The 21,125-nt window shown below is 53.6% G+C and overlaps 5 protein-coding genes across 6 annotated transcripts; 2 read left to right on the forward strand and 3 right to left on the reverse strand.

Annotated features, from left to right (window-relative positions):
• The first annotated feature begins 140 nt into the window (after window positions 1-140).
• LOC107308804 (cathelicidin-B1) lies at window positions 141-1,262 on the forward strand. Its single transcript, XM_015852940.3, has 4 exons — window positions 141-627; window positions 736-828; window positions 928-1,008; window positions 1,084-1,262. The coding sequence occupies exons 1-4, from the start codon at window positions 190-192 to the stop codon at window positions 1,204-1,206; spliced, it is 735 nt and encodes a 244-aa protein (XP_015708426.2). The 5' UTR covers window positions 141-189; the 3' UTR covers window positions 1,207-1,262.
• A 160-nt stretch (window positions 1,263-1,422) lies between these two features.
• Window positions 1,423-2,551, forward strand: LOC107308805 (cathelicidin-2). Its single transcript, XM_015852941.3, has 4 exons — window positions 1,423-1,630; window positions 1,906-2,013; window positions 2,083-2,166; window positions 2,409-2,551. The coding sequence occupies exons 1-4, from the start codon at window positions 1,457-1,459 to the stop codon at window positions 2,511-2,513; spliced, it is 471 nt and encodes a 156-aa protein (XP_015708427.2). The 5' UTR covers window positions 1,423-1,456; the 3' UTR covers window positions 2,514-2,551.
• A 613-nt stretch (window positions 2,552-3,164) lies between these two features.
• Window positions 3,165-4,125, reverse strand: LOC107308741 (cathelicidin-3). Its single transcript, XM_015852818.3, has 4 exons — window positions 3,877-4,125; window positions 3,598-3,705; window positions 3,431-3,514; window positions 3,165-3,331 (listed from the first exon to the last, which is right to left on the reverse strand). The coding sequence occupies exons 1-4, from the start codon at window positions 4,042-4,044 to the stop codon at window positions 3,236-3,238; spliced, it is 456 nt and encodes a 151-aa protein (XP_015708304.2). The 5' UTR covers window positions 4,045-4,125; the 3' UTR covers window positions 3,165-3,235.
• A 403-nt stretch (window positions 4,126-4,528) lies between these two features.
• LOC146762183 (uncharacterized) lies at window positions 4,529-5,337 on the reverse strand. Its single transcript, XM_085539109.1, has 4 exons — window positions 5,152-5,337; window positions 4,972-5,067; window positions 4,815-4,898; window positions 4,529-4,727 (listed from the first exon to the last, which is right to left on the reverse strand). The coding sequence occupies exons 1-4, from the start codon at window positions 5,326-5,328 to the stop codon at window positions 4,638-4,640; spliced, it is 447 nt and encodes a 148-aa protein (XP_085395235.1). The 5' UTR covers window positions 5,329-5,337; the 3' UTR covers window positions 4,529-4,637.
• Window positions 5,338-6,017: 680 nt separating this feature from the next.
• KLHL18 (kelch like family member 18) lies at window positions 6,018-21,064 on the reverse strand. Of its 2 annotated transcripts, none has more exons than XM_032442947.2 (10): window positions 20,873-21,064; window positions 14,781-14,911; window positions 14,292-14,432; window positions 12,590-12,788; window positions 11,993-12,153; window positions 11,357-11,493; window positions 10,293-10,515; window positions 8,794-8,898; window positions 8,531-8,642; window positions 6,018-8,117 (listed from the first exon to the last, which is right to left on the reverse strand). In XM_032442947.2, the coding sequence occupies exons 1-10, from the start codon at window positions 21,014-21,016 to the stop codon at window positions 7,731-7,733; spliced, it is 1,740 nt and encodes a 579-aa protein (XP_032298838.1). In that variant the 5' UTR covers window positions 21,017-21,064; the 3' UTR covers window positions 6,018-7,730. The 2 variants fall into 2 exon arrangements, with proteins under 2 accessions (XP_032298838.1, XP_015708436.1); XM_015852950.3 differs by having other exon boundaries at window positions 10,293-10,530.
• Between the last annotated feature and the right edge of the window lie 61 nt (window positions 21,065-21,125).

The following is a 21,125-nucleotide window of genomic DNA, read 5'->3' on the forward strand; positions in this document are numbered from 1 at the left end:
CTCATGCATTGGAAATCCCCAGTGCCATCATGGAGATGGGGGGGTTTGTTGACCCTCTTAGAGGCTGCCCCCTCAGGTACAGGGCGTGGGGGTTCCTAGGAACGCCCCGAGGTGTTGGGATGGCCATAAAGGGGCTCCTATAGCACAGCACAGCGCTCAGCATCGCAGAGCAGGAGGTGACGGGTGGCCATGGGCAGGATGTGGCCTTGTGAGGTGCTGCTGCTTCTGCTGCTGCTGGGCTCATCCAGAGCCATCACACCAGGGATGGATGGATCCATCACATCAGGGTTGGGTGGATCCATCACACCAGGGTTGGATGGATCCGTTACACCAGGGTTGGATGGATCTGTTACACCAGGGTTGGATGGATCCATCACACCAGGGATGGATGGATCTGTCACACCAGGGTTGGATGGATCCATACCAACTGTGTTGGATGGTTCCATCACCCCCAAGCTGGATGGACCCATCACCCCAAAACAGACTGGACCCATCTCACCATCCCGGCCCTGGCGCTGGCCCACCACCTACCTGGACACCATCCTGGCAGCCGTGAAGTTGCTCAACCAGAGGATCTCAGGTCCGTGCACCCTACGGCTGCGGGCAGCACAGCCCCGACCCGGCTGGGTGAGTGCTGGGCTGTTGGATCCCAAGGCTGGGGGCTGGTTTGGAGGGTCTGTGGGTCTGTGGGCCTGGGGGTCTCATCTCATCCCTTCAATTCTTGTCCCCTCACAGGTTGGGACCCTGAAGCGGCGGCGGGAGGTGAGCTTCCTTGTGGAGGATGCCCCATGCCCAGCTGGGGCTGACTGCAGGAGCTGCAAGCAGGGGGTGAGGACACATCCCATGGGGCTGAGGGCTGCTGGGTGGCCAACGGGTAAACTGAGTCCACTGTGGGGTGTGCCCCACACAACCCTTTGCTCCCCGCAGGCCCTGCAGCACTGTGTGGGCACCGTGTCCATGGAGCAGCAGCCCACTGCTGAGCTGCGCTGCCGACCATTGTGGGCACAGGTGAGAGCACCCATCCCTCACCATGGGGACACCACGGTTCCCCCATCAGGGTCACACAGCCCCCTCTCCCCTCAGCCCATCCGGAACTGGTGGACCCGCATTCGGGAATGGTGGGACGGCATCAGGAGGCGCCTGCGGCAGCGCAGCCCCTTCCACGTCCACGGGCGGCTGAACATCAGCAGCACAGCTCAGCCATGAGCAGCCCCAGCACGGCTGTCACACAGCGCCACAATAAAGGTCCCTTCTATCAGCTATGGCCGTGTCTGTGTCCCTTTGCTTGTCCCTATAACCATGACCCAAAGGGAGATGGGCACACACAGGGGGTGTGCCCTGTGCCCTATGGGGACAGCCACGTCCCCACCGCAGATAACGGCTGCGTTGTGGCTTCTCCTCATTGCCCAACTTCAGGGCCAATAAAAAGGTGTTGGGAGCACGGGGTGGGAACAGGATGAGGATGTGGAGCTGCTGGGTGCTGGTGCTGGCGCTGCTGGGGGGGGTCTGTGCCCTCCCGGCCCCTCTGAGCTACCCCCAGGCGCTGATCCAGGCTGTGGACACCTACAACCAACGGCCCGAGGTGCAGAATGCCTTCAGGCTGCTCAGCGCCGACCCTGAGCCCGGCCCAGTGAGTGAATGTGGGGACAGAGGGGGGACAACACGGGGGCATTGAGGGGATGGCGTAGGGATAGAATGGGGACAGCGTGGCGACGCTATTGGGATGACAAGGGGACAGTTAGGGTACATCTGAGAGTGCTGCGGAGATACCGTGGGGAGATCATAGAGGGATATGGGAGCACCATGGGGATGTCATGGGAACGCTGTGAGGACACCATGGGGATGGGTTGGAGGGGGCTTTGCTCCGTGGGGAGGACGTGACCCCATAGTGACCACGTCCCACAGGGCATTGATCTGAACACGCTGCGGGAGCTCAACTTCACCATCATGGAGACCGAGTGCGTCCCCAGCGCACGGACACGCATCGATGACTGCGACTTCAAGGAGAACGGGGTGAGGATGGGGGGGCTGAGATGGGGAGGGCGGCTGGGGAGCGGGAGGTGACACACTGTGTGTCCCCAGGCCATCAAGGACTGCTCGGGGCCGGTGACCATCCTGCAGGACGCACCTGAGATCAGCCTGAACTGCAGAGACGCCTCGTCAGATGTGAGTGTGGGGTCTATGGGGTCTATGGGGTCTGTGGGGTGGGATGCTGATCCCGCACCCTTCATCCCATCCCACACTCTGAGGGGTCCCCGCACCCAGAAAGCTTTGGGGTTGCTCCGATATCTCCATGATGGGGACGATGAAGGGATGAAGGGTGCTGTGGGTGCATGGTCCTGAGTGTGGGGCTGCAGATGTGGGATCCCATAGGTGGGCTCACACTGACACCAGCCTTCACCCCACAGCCCGTCCTCGTCCAGCGGGGCCGGTTTGGCCGCTTCCTGAAGAAGGTCCGACGCTTCGTCCCTAAGGTCATCATCGCCGCCCAGATCGGCTCACGCTTTGGCTGAGTGAATAAATGGGGCCCGTGTGAGGCCACCAAGTGTCACCTGGGCTCTTGTCTCACTGCTTGATGGGGAAACTGAGGCACGGGGTGGGAGGGCACAACAGTCACCACACACGGCTCCAAGTGCCATGGGGGCATTTCCATCATGGGGGTGATGCCATTGGGACCCCATTCTTGGGTGAGGATTGCTGAGCCTCCCAGGACCAGTGAGCATTCTCTTGTCCAACCCATTGCTGTCTCATGGTGTTTTGTGCCCAAATATTGGGGCTCTGAACCAGAGGCCACCCCCATATCACAGCCCTAGTGCTGTCCCCAACACTTTGGGATGGGGACATAGGGATGCATGGTGATCCCATGCCGTAGGAGCTGGAGGGCTGTAGCTGCAGCAGGACCCCAAGGACGTCCTCCTCCTCTCCACTCATGTCCCTTTGTGTCCCCTACAAGGGTCCCATGGGCTCACACAGCCCTGTGCACACAACTAAGGACAACCTACTGCAGTCCCCCCATGCCCCATCCACATCTGGGGTCTCCTTGGGGGCCCCAATCCCAAACCCAAGTTGAGGGATGGGATGGGGTGCAGATGGCACCATGGGGACAGCATGGGGACCATCCCCATCAGCATCACCCAGAGGAGACACACAGCAAAGACACTGAATGACCAGAAAAACAGCTTTATTGGGTGGGGGGCTGCGGAGGGACAGCGGTGAGAGCAGCTCTGAGCGTGGCTCATTTCCTCCTGATGGCTTTGTAGAGGTTGATGCCCGCAGCCACCGTGTTGATGGCCACCGGCACCAGCGGCCAGAAGCGCTTGACACGGACAGGCTGTGGGGAGAAGAGTTGGCATCAAAGGGGGGAATGAGACCCCGGCCCTAGAGGGTCCCAAACACCCCCGGGGTCACCCCGCATTGTGTCCCCACTCACATCAGCCACGGAGTCCACGCAGGTGACATCGAGCACGGCGCGGCCGCCTTGCAGCACCACGGGCGCAGCGCAGTCCTTGACGAGCTGTGAGCAGTGGGGACACTGAGCACGGGGTTGTCCCCAGCCCGGCTGCCCCCCAGCACCCATCAGCCCAGCACGGTGCTCACCCCGTCCTCCTTGAAGTCGCAGCTTTCAAGCTGGGCACCCGAACGCGCCTGGCACCGCGTCTCCATGATGGTGAAGTTGAGGTTGTGCAGGGAGCTGAGCTGGACGTTCTGTGGGGCAGGGGACAGCGTGGGGTGAGATGCCTCCAGAACATTCCCACAGTGTCCTCATAAGTCTACCCAAGGTGTCCCCATACCATCCCCACAGTGACCCCATGCTGTCCTCATGCTGCCCCCATAGCATCCCCGTGTTGTCCCCACTCTGTCCCCACATTCACTCACTGGGCCGGGTTCGGGGTCGGCGCTGAGCAGCCTGAAGGCATTCTGCACCTCGGGCCGTTGGTTGTAGGAGTCCACAGCCTGGGCCAGAGCCTGGTTGTAGTCCAGGGGGGCCGGGAGGGCACAGGCCCCCCCCAGCAGCGCCAGCACCAGCACCCAGCAGCTCCACATCCTCACCCCGTGCCCACCCCGTGCTCACGGTGCCTTTTATGGGCCCTGAAGTTGGGCAATGAGGAAACGTGGACTCAGGGGGAGCAGCCACAACGCGGCCGTTATCTGTGGGGGGAGAGCTGTGGTGGGGACGTGGATGTGCCCATGGGATGTGGGGCCTCATCCCACCTTGGGCTGTATCTACACCCCCAGCTGTGCTGCAGGGCATGGGGTGCTCATGGCCACCAAACAGCCCCATGGAACATTGGACAGCACTAGAGCCAAGTCAGAGGCTTGGATCAGACTCCATCCCATTGGGATGAACATCCATCCCATTATGGTCTGGAGCCCAGGGACAATGTGGGTTCCAAGCACCTCCAGATCCACAGCACATCAGCCATTGAGGTCAAGAACACGTTCCCATCCCTGTCTCTGTCCCCACATGAAGGCTCTCTGACCCACCCACTCCCACAAGCCATTTCACAGAGGCATCACACACAGCACAGCCCGTGGAACAGCTTTATTTCAGCCCCTGTGTGTATGGATCCCATGGGGTGAGGGTTGTGGATGGGGTCTGCACGTCCCCTCCTGCAGGATGGATGCGCTCATGGGCTTCAGGACGGCGCCAGCTCTTTGAGGCCAACAGCTCGTGTGGCTGCGGGGCTGTGCCGGCTTCGGGAGCGGGGCTGCCCCGAGCTGGTGGGCTGAAGGGTAAGAAATAGGGGTTCATTCAGCCCCGATGTGGAGGCGATGCTGTCCCCATAGGAAGGGGGAATTCATGCAGCCCTCACCGGCTGCCGGCCGCACTCCAGCAGCGACAGCGGCGCGTCAGGCAGGAAGGCAAAGACGGAGACCTGGGCCACGCAGTGACGGACCTGATGGAGGGTGTGGGGTCAGAGGGAGCAGTGCTGCAGTGCTGGGGGGTCCCACATCGTACCCAACACCCACCTGGCCCTGCTGGGCTCTACACGCAGCACGGCGCGGTGCTGTGCAGGTCTCACGTGCAGTGAGATTGATGGTGAAGTGAGTCCCCCAGTCAAACTTCTGTAAGGCAACGACAGCGTTTGGTGTAGTGAGAAGGCTCCCCCCATCCCAAAACCCAATGGGAAACCCAAAGGAAGCTCCTACCGTCCTGGAGACTCCCTGCAGCCTCAGCAGCCTCAGCTGGCTGCCCGCATCGTGCCCATGTGCCTCCAGCACAGCGCGGGCCAGCTCGCGTGGCGTGGGGGGCAGCGGGGCGCCGGGCAATGGGGCGCCGGGCAGCAGCACAGCCAGCAGCAGCACAGCCTGCAGCAGCACATCCATGGGGGCTCCGCTAACAGGATGGAGGCAGGGCTGGGCTGTGAGCACGGGAAGGGATCAGGTTGCTGCTGTTTGTCTTGGATAAACCATCTTGGGGCGGCAAAGAGAAGCTTTGTGGGCTTGGTTCCCATCCTCCTCCCTCGGCTGCTTGGAGGGGCAGTGGGGATGAGAAGGGAGATGCTTTAGGGCTGCATGTTTTGCCATGCGTGGGGTTGGAGAATCCCAGAAGATCTATGGGCTCCTATAGAAGCTCCCCCCCCTCTAAAGCAGGTTCCCTTGGGCAGGTTGTACAGGATCAAGCGGGTTCTGAACACCTCCAGAGGAGGTAACATTCCCTCTGCCTTCTCTCCAAGCTGTAGGACCCCATTCACCCTCCCCATCCTCCTCTCTGCCCACGTCTCACTTGCCCATATACAGAAAGCAAAAACCCCACGTGGAGCCCCAGGGTTGATTCCGAGCCCCCCTTGCTCTGCTCACAGCTTGGAGCTGATGCTTGTACAAACAAACGTCTGTTCCCTGCAGGAACCTGCAGCCAGGCAGCTCCCAGCTGGAAGCCTTCCCACTTCCTTCTAAACCTCCTGGCAAGGAGGGAATCATGCAGATCCAGGGCTAAAACTGCTGCCCAAAGCTCCCCACACCCCATTCCCCATCCCTCCTCCCACCCAGGAGCAAGGTGAGGATGCCAAAGCAGCTTCATTTCCATTGCAACGCTCATGTTTTGTTCTGTTTGTCCTTTTTTAAGTGTCATAGCAGCAAGGAAACCTCATAGTGAATCCACCAAGTGAACCCATCCGTTGACATATGCATATAGAGGAAATACATTACTGACAAACCACATTTATAGCCAGATATGCTCATTATATATACCTAAAAATATACACAGTACCTGAATATATAGACATCCACATATACACCCAAAGTTCAAATCCCGAGCTGGGAGTCAGCTATGAAGGAGAAGCATGGGTTTGGATGGGGGGGACACACCAAAGCTCCTGGAAATACAGGGCAGCAATGAGCCCCCCCCGCTGCCTGCAGTGGGTGTAGTGTTGAGGGGCTTCCCTGCCCTGTGGCTGTGCTGGTGGGCAGGGAGCCGTGGCTCTCACCATTCACATTCATGCAGGGGTAAATGCTGGAAGGGCTGACGCAGGCAAGCGATGCTCGTTGGGTTTGGTGCTGGGGAAGGACAGAGCCGGCAGCAGCAGCTCCCTTTGGCTGCATTGAAAATAGGGGTGAAAATAGCAAAGGAAGAGCTGGAAGCGGTGCTGAGCCCATTGCTGTGCCAACAGGGCCATGGGGCAGCACCTGCAGCCCCGCCAGTTTGGCCACAGGAAGTTTCCTTGCGTGGCTGCCATGAAATAAACACGTTGCCAAGAGCTTTCCCGGCACAGAAACCCCAAGACGTTGATCTCACACACAGTGGGGAAGTGTGGTTTCCCACCAGCCCCTTGCAGGGATGCTGCTGCAGGTTCCTTGGCTCCCCAATGCAGCCACTCCATCTCCAGCGCTGTCAGAAATGGAGGCAATGATCCCTTTCCTCCTCCAAGATCCCAACCGCTCTATGTCAGCTGCCTCTTATATCCCAACGTAGAAAAGCCAAAGCTTATTTTTGGTGACATCCAAAGCTGCATCCTGACAATCAACACCTCGCTTTGCCTCCTCTGTTGAAATCCTAAGGCTGTTGCTTAGTGTGGTTGACGCTCGCTGCTCTTCCTCCAACGTGTGTTAAAACGCTCCCATGGTTTAACAGACTTTTTCCTCCTCCCAGTTTCTCCATCGTGTGGCTCTTGTGGAGAGATTTGCCCCACTTAAGCTGAAGAAAGCACTTGGAGAAGCCAGCGGTGGCTTGTGCAAGGAGCAGCCGAACATGCAGAGCCTGGAGATGGTCTTATGGGCCTACAGTGGTGGGGTTCTGCCTGCTTTGGTCTCAACACGGTCAACATTAAGCTGAAACAACCCAAAAAAGACCATTGCTGATCAACCTCTTGGGGTACTGGGGTCCTTAATGGTTTACAAGCGTTCTTCAAGTCATGGAAGTGGCCGTTGCCGTGTCGCAATTAAGACCTTTCCCTCCCAACCCACAACAGCACTCCCCAATGTTGGTCAAACACAACCAACACGACTTAGAGCTGTTGGGGAAAGGAAGGATTTGCTCAGCAGAGGCAAAAGCGGGAGGAAGGCAGCTCCTTGCTCATAGCAGCACATTCACACTCACATGGTAGTTCAGTTGATCCTTCTGGAGCCCTCAGCCCAAGAGCCAAGGGTTGGGGTTGGGGGGGTAAATGTGTCAAGTTTTGTGTGTGTTTGAGCACCTGGAGATGGACCTCTCTGGCTATCAGAGCAGGAAAGGCCGGCTGGAGCTCTGCCACGATTGTCGGTTACCAAGACAGCTCCTCGCTGCTGCCTCCTCAGATGGTCAGCAGAGGGATGCAGCCCACCCCAACCCCCCCTTCATGGCACACCATGGGGGCCATGAACGTCCAACGGTTGGTCTCCGGGTCGTACATCTCAACCGAGCTGAGGTTGGATTGTCCATCGTAACCCCCAACGGCGTAAAGACGGCCACAGTTTGCAACCAGGGATACCCGGCTCCTGCGGGTGTTCATGGGGACAATGAGATACCACTGATCTGCCACAGAGCTGTACACCTCGGCGATGCTGAGGAAGGCAGAGCCGTCGTACCCTCCGCAGACAAACATCTTGCTGCCCAATGAGGCCGCCCCGTGGCGGCAGCGCTTGTTGAGCATGCTGGCCACAGGGTGCCAGGTAGCAGTGTGCTGGTTGTAGTACTCCACCTGCAGACACGGGGATGGCACAGCATTAAGGGGAAGCACAAGGTCTGTCCCACACTAAATCCTGCTTCAGAGGATACGCTGAGAAGCAGCATTCACACTGTATGAACAGGAAATGGCTGTCTATTAGGGCTGATAGTGATAGGGCAAAGGGGAATGGTTTTAAACTGAGACAGAGGAGGTTTAGGTTGGATCTTAGGAGGAAGTTTTTCACCCAGAGGGTGGTGACGCACTGGAACAGGTTGCCCAAGGAGGCTGTGGATGCCCCATCCCTGCAGGCATTCAAGGCCAGGCTGGATGTGGCTCTGGGCAGCCTGGATTGCTGGCTGGTGACCCTGCACATAGCAGGGGGTTGAAACTAAATGGTCATTGTGGTCCTTTTCAACACAGGCCATTCTATGAGTCTATGGACTTACACTGTTGAAGATCTGCAGGCCATCATGCCCTCCCGACACGTAGATTCTGCCCTCGAACACGGTGACACCAGCAGCGCTGCGGTTGGAGCTCATGGGGGTCACCACTGTCCACCTTGCCAAGAGAGGGTGGGAGGGACATTGAACAGAATATTTTCCACCTAACTTCATGATGTTTATTTTACCAACGGGGCTCTATGATATAGTGCATGGCACACCCCTGGCAGCAGCAGGAGGATAAGCCATAAGGCACACAGAGCTCTTACTTGTTTGTTTCTGGAGAATAGGACTCCACGGAGTTGAGCGAGGAGTTTCCATCGTATCCACCGCAAACGTAGATCTGTCCATCCAGCACCACCGTTCCCATCGCACTGCAACAAGCAGAAGCACCAGATGGTTTGGCGTGGTGCTACAGTCTACAGGGTGGCAAATCCACCCAATCTGCCTCATGTGCTGTCTTTTAAGTTACCTATTTGGGTCCAAAAGGCAACCAAAGGGGATGCCTCAAGTAAGAGACTAGAATCCCACTTTTGAAAGTGAAGTCAAAAAACCTCTTTCTAGAACCTTGGAAAGGCAACTCTCAATGGTAGAACCCCAGCACTAATTCAAGAGCCAATGGATTTGTACAGCAGCTGAGATATTCCAAGCTGGATGTGGCTCTGGGCAGCCTGGGCTGGTGGTTGGTGACCCTGCACATAACAGGAGGGTTGAAACTGGATGAGCATTGTGGTCCTTTTCAACCCAGGCCATCATATGACTGTATCATTTTCCCCTACACAAGGGGGAAATGAACACCCATCCTGCTTGGCTTTAGCATAGAGAAACCTGAACATGGAAGAGCATCAGCCTTTCACTGTGGGAAAAGCTCAATGCTATGGAAAAACTGAAGCTTTTCTGCTATAAATGATAAATGTGGGTGATCTCACAGGATGGAAACGGTTCTAGGAATTGAGACCAACTCTGCCTCTGATCCAGACATGAAGCTTTGGTTAAGAACCAAGCAATGCAGCACCAGCAGTCACAGGGGTGTCACCGCTGAGAGCCTCGTGCCTCAGATTTCCCATACTCAGCCTCTTGCAGTGCACCCTTCCCAAGCAATCCACGTCTCAGACCACAACAAACAAACCAGACCAACCATGATGATAAATAAGCACTGCAAAGCTTGCAGTACAGCGAGCAATTTAGCAGCTCTCAGTGACCAGGCATGAGTGTGAAGGAAACCACAGCGAAACCCATGGAAGCCAGGATGGGTTTATGGGTATATGTTTAAACATGGAAGCAGCCACCGTGTTGTGGTGGGGAGGACAATAATCACCCAGCCTAGTAGGTGGGTTATCAAAATAACAGGCTGTGCTCCCAAACCCAACCACTAAATGATTCCTAGGGTGGTCATGTATTGTGGCAGCTTTGGTCAAAGCCAAACACCTTTTGTTCAGCCCAGAACAAAAGCTATTTTACAGCTATCAAAATCTTCTCTCCAGCTGTGATTCTTCAGTGCTTTCTGGTAGGGAAAGACAATCCCAGCAGTGGCCAGAGATAGAAAGTTGTCCCTTCTTTCCAGTAAGAATCAGCACAAAAGCCCCAAATGTGGTCAAGCAAACCTTTCCTGCTTCCACATCACTCCATTCCTCTGCTCCATTTGCTTTTTAATACGTCCTCATGTAAGGACCTCTCATTGGGCACCCACCATCACCCCCCAGCCCTTCCTACAACCTCCCTTTAATCCCTCCAGCTCCAAAGCCACGCATTCATTGAGCCTCCATACCTTCGTTTGCTGTTCATGCTTTCCACTTTGGACCAGGAATCCATCTCAGGGTTGTACACCTCCACAGTGCTCAGCCTCAGCTGCCCGTCGTACCCCCCGATGGCGTAGAGCAACCCATTCACCACGGCCACACCGACACGGCTCCGCGCCGTCGTCATGGGCTGGCACTTCTCCCAGCGGTTGGCAATGGGGTCAAAGACTTCAACCACGTTGAGAGAGTCACCTGCATAAAAATTTGCTACTCAAATTAAAAGGGGGAGACCCATTCTTCAGCCTCTGCAGCACGGTGCTAACGAGCTGCTGTGGAATATTAATCCAGCTGCACTCTGTGATGCCCAAAGGATTGCAGTGGTGCAAACCCTGCCTGCACTGTGCAACAAGGCTTGATGAGTCCTAGGCTTGAGCAAGTGGAGCCTTCTGTAGCCTCGAAGGGGCAGCAGAGATCTACACTATGCCACATCCATTGGTGCTTCTGCTTTCTGGATATACAGCTTCCCTTTAAGTCACCTATGTTGTGGTGTGAAGGAAGAATGGCCATCCCATAAGCCCAGCTTACACAGACCCTACCTCAGTGAGCCATTCTTTGGTAGATTTTTAACCCCCCCCCCAGTGGACATTTCCTAAGCAGTTCAATACTTTCTGCCCCGTATCACACTTGGAGTGGTGTCACACCAATGCGTTATGTTTGCAGCGGTGATCCTGCAATCCCACCAGCTTCAGCCTAATACCTCCAAGTTCTACAAGGTGTTATGGGCATGGACAACCTTCTCAATACATTGGTTCTTTGAGATACACCAGATCAGCTGTCCTAAGCCTGACAAAGAATAGAGGGAAGATGTTAGACTATGGGTACAGCATTACAGGCCAGAGAGCTGCACAGCAAGGAGAAAAGTGCCCAAGGCTTCATGTGAGGTTGGATATTAAGAAAAGAGATCTTAGTGATCTTTTCCAGCGTTAACAATTCTATGTTTGTATGACGGTGAAATGAGATCTTCATGATCCCATAGTCTTACTCAGCAAACTGCATAGCTCTCTTTACCCTGGGGAGAGGATGTGCAAGGTACCTGCTGAGTTAAGCCCTCCGACAGCATAAATCAGTCCTGCGATGGATGTACAGCACCGAGGACGGGTCTTGAATGCTGGGAGGTGCGGTCGACGCTCTGGCATGAGGTGATAATCCTTTGCTTCATCCACGAGATCTCTGAAACCAAAGGGAGATATATTTAAAGAGCTTAGTGGATGCTGGTTCCCCCTGTGATGAAAGCTGACTGTCTTAACTCAGATTCAGGCAACTGATTTTCTCCTACTACAGCTAATTCAAGAGTACAACATAGCCCTGCTGCCAGGTTAAAAAGGGGGAGAGTGCTTTGCATTTTGCTATGTGAGGTATTCTGTCTCTCATAAGGAAACATTTCTTCTCTTAAAGAGTGGTGATGCAGTGGCACAGGCTGCTCAGTGACGTGGTGTGGTCACTGTCCCTGGAGGCATTCAAGAATCATGGAGATGTGGCACTTGGGGATGTGTTCCAGTGGACATGGTGGGTTGATGGTTGGACTTGGGGATCTCAGAGGTCTTTTCCAACCTTTATGATTCTACAGAAAGAGAATTTCAGACTCCAAGACTGCTCAACCAAGCTCCTACTACCTCCACTGACGCCACCATCCACCCTAAGGTCCTTTGACCCCATGTCCAGGCCTCACCTGCACTTGTGGCAGCAGCGCACCAGGTCATCTTGTTGCACTCTGTCAGTGAGAAATTGAGGCCGACAAAGGGGCAGGCGGATTTTGGAGAGGAGCTCAGGCAGGAACAGCTCTCTCTGGTCTCGTTCATAGCGTATCCATGCTAGTGCAGCTTCAAACACCTGCCGGAACAGAGGTAAAGGAAGCTGAAGTTGGTTTTGTTTGCTGCTTTTTTTTTCCCGTGTTCCTCCTGCTGCCAGTTGTCTGATGGAAAAGAAACCACATATTGACAATGATCTTCTCTCCTCATCTCAGATGACAGTTTGAAGAGAACAGTGATGGTCTACGTTGCATCAGACAACTCTCCTGCAGCACGACTTTGGCACTGCCTGCTTTGCCTTGGCTTTGCCTGCAATAACAGTGATCTACCCCTGTGGAACACTCAGCTGGTCTCTCTAGGCTCCCACCACAATCACTGGAGATCCAGACCTCATCCTAATGCCATTCATCTGCCCTGTTTTGGATGGCTGCTTTGCAGTGAGATACACTGTGTTCTTGACTTGAGATTACAAAGGGAGCCTGGTTTCCTGGAGACACTGTACCCACACACACACACACCTGCTCTTCAGACTTGACGTTGAGCTCATCCCGAGAAACGAGCTCCAGGACGTCCTCGAAAGGCAGAGCCAGGAACTCCTCAGACATGGACACCTCCACAAAGTGCTGGTGGATGAAGCTGTTGGCAGCATCGTAGAGCACAGCGCACATCATCGTCTCTGCAAACTGCCTCACGCCCAGGCAGTTCTTTGGGTGAAGCCTGGCAAGGGGAGGAGGGAGAGCAAAAGGAATGGCAGATTAACAGAATGATGGCAAAACAGCAAATGGGTTTAGGGCAGCACTGCAAGCAGACCCAAAGGATGGAAACCACAACCTAAAATTCCCCCTTAAACCTACTAAGCAGCACTGGACAGATTGCTGGTTCTGCTTTAAGGTCATGGGTTGCTGGTTTGGGGGATGTGTGAGGCCATACCCAGCAAACCCTCTCCCACATCTCTGCCTCCAGGGCTGTTCATCTCTGTAATTCCAGTGTTAGATAAAGCTGCATTCGAGCTCACAGCAGCATAAACAACTGGAGAAGGTGATTCTCACCACAATCAGGTGCTCTACAGAGGCAGCAATGTGATCTGGACACTTCTGTCCCAACGAGGAGCCCTGCCCAGCACTGGCATGTCACTGCTCAAGAAGAGCCACCAGTTGTGTTGCTTTGTGGCACTGATCAACAGATACCGAAGTACATGCTGTTCACATGGGGAAACACTTGGACCCAGCTGTTGGCAGTGGTGTCCAGATGCAGGCAAGGATGTGAAACCACTTGTACTCCAATCTATGCAGGTCCAAAGCTCACGCTTCTGCATTCCTCTTTGACATTAATTACTCTAGACCCAGATTACACTTATGCAGACCCTCAGGCTGAGCCAGCAGGGGCTCCTAAATCAACACCACCCACCTCTTCCCAGCTTTGTCACATCCACAACCCCAAGTAAAATGGTTTTGAAAGAAAAACGAATACTCTACAATCTCATATAACCTCATTTTAAACAAACAGTAACTCAGGATTCACATGGAACTGTAAATTGGAACATCCCGAAACAGAGGAAACAGTTTTTTCTCCCCAGTCCATAGTTTTCATCCTATTTAGAAGTGATTTAACAACTAGAGGAGACGCTGCATTCAGTATGTGTGTTTAATCTCCCACCATGGAATAGAAAGAGCAGCTGCTTGGAAATCAGGCTGAGGAACGAGGGGGAAGCAAAGCACATCAGGTTCCTGGCACTGCCTGAAGCTGTGTGGTATGTTTCCAAGGAATAACCCTGCTTTTTGCTTTCCAGATCGTGCTGCTGGAATGATCTTACAGCCAAACATCAGCCAGTGGACTGGAAAAACTGGAATGAATTAACTCTGCCACTGCTTCCTATCCAACGCTGGGTCTGTTTGTCCCTCCCATCCAAGCAGCAGGAAGGGGAACTGCTGGGAGGATGGGTTTGTTAATGGAGAGGCAGCGTTGTGCTGGGTACCTGGCTAACCCTGAACAAGGGAAATGTCAGCTCAGTTTTGCTGTAGATAATAATTACCACAGCTGGCCAAGGCCTTATACTGTCCCCCAGCTGCAGCATCTTGCAAACAGTGTATTTTATAAACAGGGAGAACAGTGAGCCTAAGGAGATGGAGATCTTGTTATCATGTTGGCTTAACCCAAGCCACAGAGATGACTTGTGCTGCAGAAGACAAGCAGTGAGCACAGTGACTGGCAGCCCCTTACCTCTCCCTGAGGAAGGTGCAGCAGGCATCCTTGATGTTCTGCAGCTGCAGGAAGCTGGCTCCCATCAGCAAAGACTGCACGTTCTGCTGATCAATCGCCAGGTGACCGTTGTAGGCAAAGTTGATCAGAGCCTCAAGTGCACTGAACAGTAGGGAGAAAGAGTGGGAAATCTACTGAATTCAATTAACATGAAACAGGGCACTACTAACAGAACCATAGAATGGCCTGGGTTGAAAAGAACCACAATGATCATCTAGTTCCAACCCCCTGCTGTGTGCAAGGTCACCAACCACCAGCCCAGGCTGCCCAGAGCCACATCCAGCCTGGCCTTGAATGCCTGCAGGGATGGGGCATCCACAGCCTCCTTGAAAATCCCTCCACAAATCCCTCCCCGTGCAGTTCATGGAGGGCAGCCTTTCAAGCCTCGCACATGCAACACTAAGTCCTGCAAAGGACTTGTTATCCTGCCCAGTTGCCTGGGGAATTTACCTGGGGTCCATCCCCTGCATGACGATCTCATCTTGCTTGCACTCCATCATGTCATTGGTGAACATAGCATGGAAGTAGGGGATGGAAGCTGCCAGCACGATCCGGTGAGCGCTGAATTTATGGTCCCCCACCTAAAAGGAGAGGGGGAAAAAAGTAGGAGGGAAGGTCAGTACCATCCACCACCAATCACATAATCCAGATGATTCCCTATTGCACAGCTCCTTGCCAGCCTGAGGGCTGAAAGACAATTTCAATCTGCAAAGAACACTCTGTGTCTTTTCAATTTGAATTTCTAAACTTGGTTTTCAGCCTCCTAATAGCCACCATGATAGTATTACAGCTCCATAGACAGAAAGCCAGTCAGCTTTACCAGCACCTCATCATCTCCTTTCAGCCCACATAGGCTCTGCTGCACCAGCTCACATTCACATCCTCTAAAAGCCTTAACAGAGAGAGGTTTGGAAGGAAGGAAAGGTTCTTACATCTCCAATTCCACTTCTCACAGCAGATGCTGAAAAAGATTTTACCCTCTGCACAATTACACCCATCTTTGCTCTGATGACTCCTCTTCATTAGTTCGGAGTTATTTGCTCCCTTATTTCCACACTAACCTGACTCACACTGGTTTACACCTATCTGAGCTCGTACAGAACCGCCTTTTTTCTCCCACTTCAGCAAGATTTTCCCTTTTGAGCTTTGTTTCTGCAGGACAAACAAGCTGGTGCAGCGGGTGCTTTGCTCTTCCAGTCAGCCAAGAATCCTTCTCTTCTCTCTGCAAAGGGCTTTGTTGCCCTTTTATGTCCAAGCAGCTTATTAGCAAAAAATATTACTTGCATTTGGGGTTTTATGCTTAAATCAAACCCAGAGCCTTGTGTCTTCCTTTAAGCCCAGATCTATCGCACCCTGTAAATATGATTTCCTGGGAGTTTAGAAAGCAAAATCCCCCAGCACTGAAGAAAGAGGAACTAAGCACTGCACAACATGTGTAAGCAAGAGATGGGACTTTCCCCTTCTCTCCCTGCTCTGTTAACTTCACCCTACAGGAGATGACTGGGGCAATTGAATGTGATGCAGAAAGAGGCAGGAATGTGATGGCTCCTTCCTGGCAGATGAGGATGGTGTTCCTTAGGAGGGGGGGGGAATCAGAAAATAAGGTGACAAAGCAAGAGAGATGGGTGATGTAAAGCAGTGAGCTGTTCAGGACAAGCATGGAAGTCATAGGAAGGAATAAAGGTTCACATATCCAACAACAGCTCTAATAAAGCTACAGCAGCAAGATTCCAGCTGGGTTAATGAGAGCTGTATCATCACAAGGAAGAAAAACCTTGTCCAGGGCAGCACCACCCATCTGCTTGGCAGCTCCCAGGGACAGGCGTGTTCCCTGGTTGGGTTTCAACCTTCTTTAAGGTTTCACCCTATGGAATGGCCTATTTAACAAGGTGAGAACACTGGGATGTCCCTGCACCGGTAAGGCAGGGTGTGAGCTCATCAGAGCTGGTTCTAATAGCTGCAAGAGAAACCCACAGTGAGCTGAGCCCAGTATCCCCATCCACACTTCCCTTGTGCTGACTTTGTGGGTCAGGGAAATAAAACAGAAACAAGCCATGTGAAAAAAGGGAATCGTTTTTTGCTGCCTTAGCAGGGGAAAGGGAGGATGGGAGCTCTGTGGCTGTATCAGCAAATGGCTGGGCCAGCTGCGCGCTGCCATCACCACCAGCCAAGAAGGGCTGGGCAAGAGAAGGCACGTAACACTGTTTTATTTATTAACTTGCTCATGTAATGACAGAAGGGCCCTCGAGGAGATTTACGAGCAGGGATCTCCAGTCCAGAATCCATCATTATGTTTGTACCATCAGTGCTTAATGACAAGTCCTGAAGGAACAGCTCGACTTCTCGCTGCAGGCAAACGGCAAAGACCTGTTCTTCCTGTACGAGGTGAAAAATACTTCAGAGGATGAACACAGCACATGCCCTCTCAATTCATGCTTCCCATCTCCAGAGACAAGCCATCCCTGAACACAGAAGTGTGCTCTCTCTCCTGCACGTGTTGTCCACCCAATGGAGTCAGTCTGATGCCAATTTGTGCTCACCTTGCCATTGGTTCATAGAATCACAGAATAACCCAACTTGGAAGGGACCCGTATGGATCATCAAGTCCAACCTCTGTCCACCTGTTGGCTTTTTAGTGCTGACCATGGAAGAGCAACTGCTGTAACCTTCCTGGACTTGTGCAAGGCTTTTGACACAGCCCCACACAGCTAAACTGGAGAGAGAGGAGTTTGATGCACATGAACCTCATAAGATTCAACAAGGCATTGGGTTGGGGCAATCCCAGCTATGAGAACAGACTGGGAGAAGAACTCACTGAGAGCAGCCCTGAGGAGAAGGACTCGGGGTCCTGATGGATGAAGAGCTGCTCACTTCTTTCCTGACATAGCACGACACTGGCACTCCAGACTCAGCGAGGACGTTGTAGGAATGAAGCTGGTGGCTTTCTGTTAGGGGAAGTAAATCAATCAGCTTGCTTGCCAAGCACAAAGCTCAGTGCAGAAACGCGTGGTTTCTGCTAACGCTTCAGGTTTAATATCTACACTGAGTGCTAAAAATACTTCTCTTCATATAAGGGAATTGAGCCCAGAGCAGCTGAGACGTGGGGACAGAAGAGAGAAAATGACTCCAGCTCCTTGTTTCTGCAGGACAAGATTTCCTTAAGATCCTTACTGTGAAGGGCTCGTGTGCATAAAAGATTATCTGGCTTTAAATCGAGCAGCTCCTATTAGAGAGCTACTCCCTGTCCCTGGGCTCATTCCGCTACCCCAAGCCTCAATGCAGGGCTCTGATCAAACAGTTGGCTTAGCAAAAAGCTGTGCTGAGATGGAGACCAGGAGTCCCCAGACCCAGATCCCAAAAGAATGGAGCAATAGCAGAGATTTGGCCTTAGAAAGCCAAGTCCTGTTTTCACCAAAGGAAAATGAACAGTGACCACAGAATAAGGTGTGCCTCTGTTTTCTCCCTCCGTTTATTCACGCTTGTTTCTTCCAAATCATCCTAAAATTATCCCTTATGTAAACACTTGAGCTGCTATGGGGTGCTGCCAAAGGGAGACTGAAAGGGCGGATGCTTGCATGGAGTACCTGCAGAAGGAGCTACTGAGAAGGCAAGAAAGAGAAAGGCTTCTCCAGTCTGTAACCTCAGCCATCCACACGGGGTAGGAGCTTTGGCACTACGTGGCGCACACTTCCTAAGCCTTGAGGAAGACACACGGCTCAGTTATTACCCAGTGACGCTTTGCTTTCACATGGGCAACCAGGAGCAGATTTCCCAATGCTGAGCTGGAATAATCAGAGATCTGACAGAGCTGGGCACATCAGCACTTCTTCCTTATAATCACGTCTTAACCACAGTGCTGCTGAGGCTCCTGTAGAGCAACACAAATGGTGGCAGTGTGGTTTCTGAGAAAGGAGAAGCAATTCCACACCTCCCTCTGGATGAACTGAATGCTCATCTTGCTTGACAATGGGAAACGATTACAACGAACAAGCAGGAGCACCAATACATCCCAATAGCGTTAAGCCCATCTGTACAGTAAACACTTCTCTTGCTGACAGAATGGTTGAGCCCACACTGATAGCAGTGGGCTAAAAACAGAGCCATGCCATAAAAGCAGTGCTGGTTCCTGTTTTAACTGTGATGGCAGTCACGCTCTGAACCCAGTTGCTGGCCCACAGCAGTGCTGGGCAGGTGTTTTCCTTTCTTAAGCTGATGGTTTAGAAGAAGCAGAGTGAAAAATAAGGCAACAGACCCACTGCAGCGCTGCAATGTGCACTGGGATCCACTGCAGGCTCTTCCAGGTACCGACCTGAAACGCTGCTGCACCCTATCCCTATTTGGGTTCTTTGCTCTGTCCCTGCCAGACGATTCCCTTTGCATGCTCCTATGCAGGATTCAGCTTCCTCATCCTGAGCAAGGTCAAGGCAAAGCAGCTTTTACGTCAGCCGTGCCCAGCAAAATGATTCTAAGACACTTCCGAAGTTCAGCTAAGAATAATTACCCTCCCAACACGCAGCAGTGCGTGCTGAGCAAGCTGGAAGAGACACCTTGTACTGAGCGATGGCTTGGCTCTCATACAGCAGCAGCACTAATTCAATTGCTACGGGACGCGCTGGCCAGCACTGAACAATCTGATTGAAAGAGGCAGGAAATTCTGACACCATGGCTCAGAACAGCCCAAGCCATCCAACTAATGGAGGACCCTTCACAGCTCCACTGCATTCTGCTCTTAGTGAGGGACCCAAACAGAGTCACCAGACACAGCTACACCAAGTTTAATGATGCTAAAGCAACGCTCCCCCATCGCTGAGTGGTTTAGACTGAAAATTACCTACAACTGCTGTGGTTACTTGCATGAGGTGACACATTTTGCAAGGTCAGGTTAGTCCAGCTTGTGACAAGCGGCCACGCTGTGCAAGAATGGGAACAGAACCCACGTCCTGTGATCCTGGTTCAGGTTTGCTGGGTGTTTCTTCAGGAGCAGGTGATTATTTCCAGGATGAGTTGGCTGGGGAATGGCTTCCTGCACAGTTAAAACTAAGGGCGAGCAGCAGATGGACCGCACAGCTCAGCAGCCCACGGGATGCTCTGTCCCAAGTAATCCCACTGCTGTATGTCCTGGGCACACAGAATGCTCTCAAGATCCCTTACACAGCCCCACACAGCCTGATTTTGGGGGGTTAAACAAAGTTATGGATTGCTCAGAGCAAGAAAGCGGATGTAATACTTTTCATGTAGGGAGGGGGTGACACCTGCTGCCACTCCATCAAGAGGAGCCCCCAGTTCCCCCCACCCTTCCTGGCTCCAAAAATGATGGTGAATGGGGATTGCTGCTCCCATATTCTCAGCACCAAAAGGAGGAGGCCTGCAGCTGCCTCTTCTCCTCCCCCAAATGGGGGCCTGCAGCTCCTCCTTCTTCCCACCAAAGAGTATTGGGGGGCAGGGGAGGAGGGCAAGTCCCCCCCTTTGTTTTGCTTTTCCTTCTCCCCAGGAAAGAGATATGGGAAGCCCCTCAGCTCTGCCTTCTTTTCATTTAAAGGGGAGACTTTCAGCCCAATTCTGCATCCCCCTAACATTCAAGCCCCCAGCTCCTCCCTTCCTTGTTCCAAAAGGGATGGGAAGGGCACAGCCCTAATTGTAATACTTCTCACTACCAAAATAGCCAGGAAGGCCACTCAGCTCCCCCATAACCAGAGTCCTCCATCATCCCCCTTTATCCCTCCAAACTTCTTCCCCCATAATGGAGTCACCAACAACCCCAATTCCTGGTTCCAAAAGAGAAGGGAACCCTCCTCCCACGCTTTCCAACGCCAAAACAGCTGAGTGGGTAAACCTTCCCCTCCCTAAAACGGGGGCACTGGTCTCCCTCAATCCCCAACATAAGGGCTCTTTTCCCCCCAGAATGGGCCCTGGGCTCCTCCTATTCACTGAAAGGACCTGGGTGGGGTCCTTTCCCCCCTCAAAATGGGGGTTCTTAACCCCCTCACCCCAAAATGGGGCCCTTAGCTCTCACCCTCAGCCCCCCCCTCAAAATAGGGGTTCTTAGCCCCCTTCCCCTCAAACATGGGGCTCCTCCTATTCACTGCAAGGACCTGGGTGGGTGCCCTCAGCCCCCCCCCCTCAAAATGGAGGTTCTCAGCCCCCCTCCCCTCAAACATGGGGCCCTCAGCTCTCACCCTCAGCCCCTCCCTCAAAATAGGGGGTTCTTAACCCCCTCACCCCAAAATGGGGCCCTCAGCTCTCACTCTCAGCCCCCCTCCCCCCCAAATGGGGCTCCTCCTATTCACTGCAAGGACCTGGGTGCCCTCAGCCCCTCATTCCTCCCTCAAAATAGGGGTTCTCAGCTCCCCTCCCCCCAAAATGGGCCCTCAGCTCTCACCCAAGCGATGTGGGGTGGCCTCACCTCCCCCTTTCTCCTCCCTTAAGGGATCAGTGAGGCTTCCATCTCTCCCTTTACCCCAAACGAAGACCCCCATCTCCCCCTTGATCAGACCCCATACCCCCCCCAACCCTCAGATCCCCCCCCATCCCCAGGCCCTCACCTTCAGGGTCACGTCGCACAGCTTGCCCTGCCTCCGGATCTCCCCCATCACACCGTAACCACGGCTGGGTAAATCACCCACCGAGAAATGAACTAAATCTTCAGGATCCAATTCGGGTTCGGCTGCGGCCGCCGCCTCCAGCATCGTCCCCGCTCCGTTCCGATCCGCTTCGCTTCGCCTCCCCCGCACACTGACCCCTCCCGGCCACCGTAGGTCCAGAGGGAGGAAACGCCCCTCCTACTATTTCCGGTGC

Source organism: Coturnix japonica, chromosome 2 (assembly GCF_054131305.1).
Source record: "Coturnix japonica strain WE chromosome 2, WE-NBRP24, whole genome shotgun sequence".
NCBI classification, from domain to species: domain Eukaryota; kingdom Metazoa; phylum Chordata; class Aves; order Galliformes; family Phasianidae; genus Coturnix; species Coturnix japonica.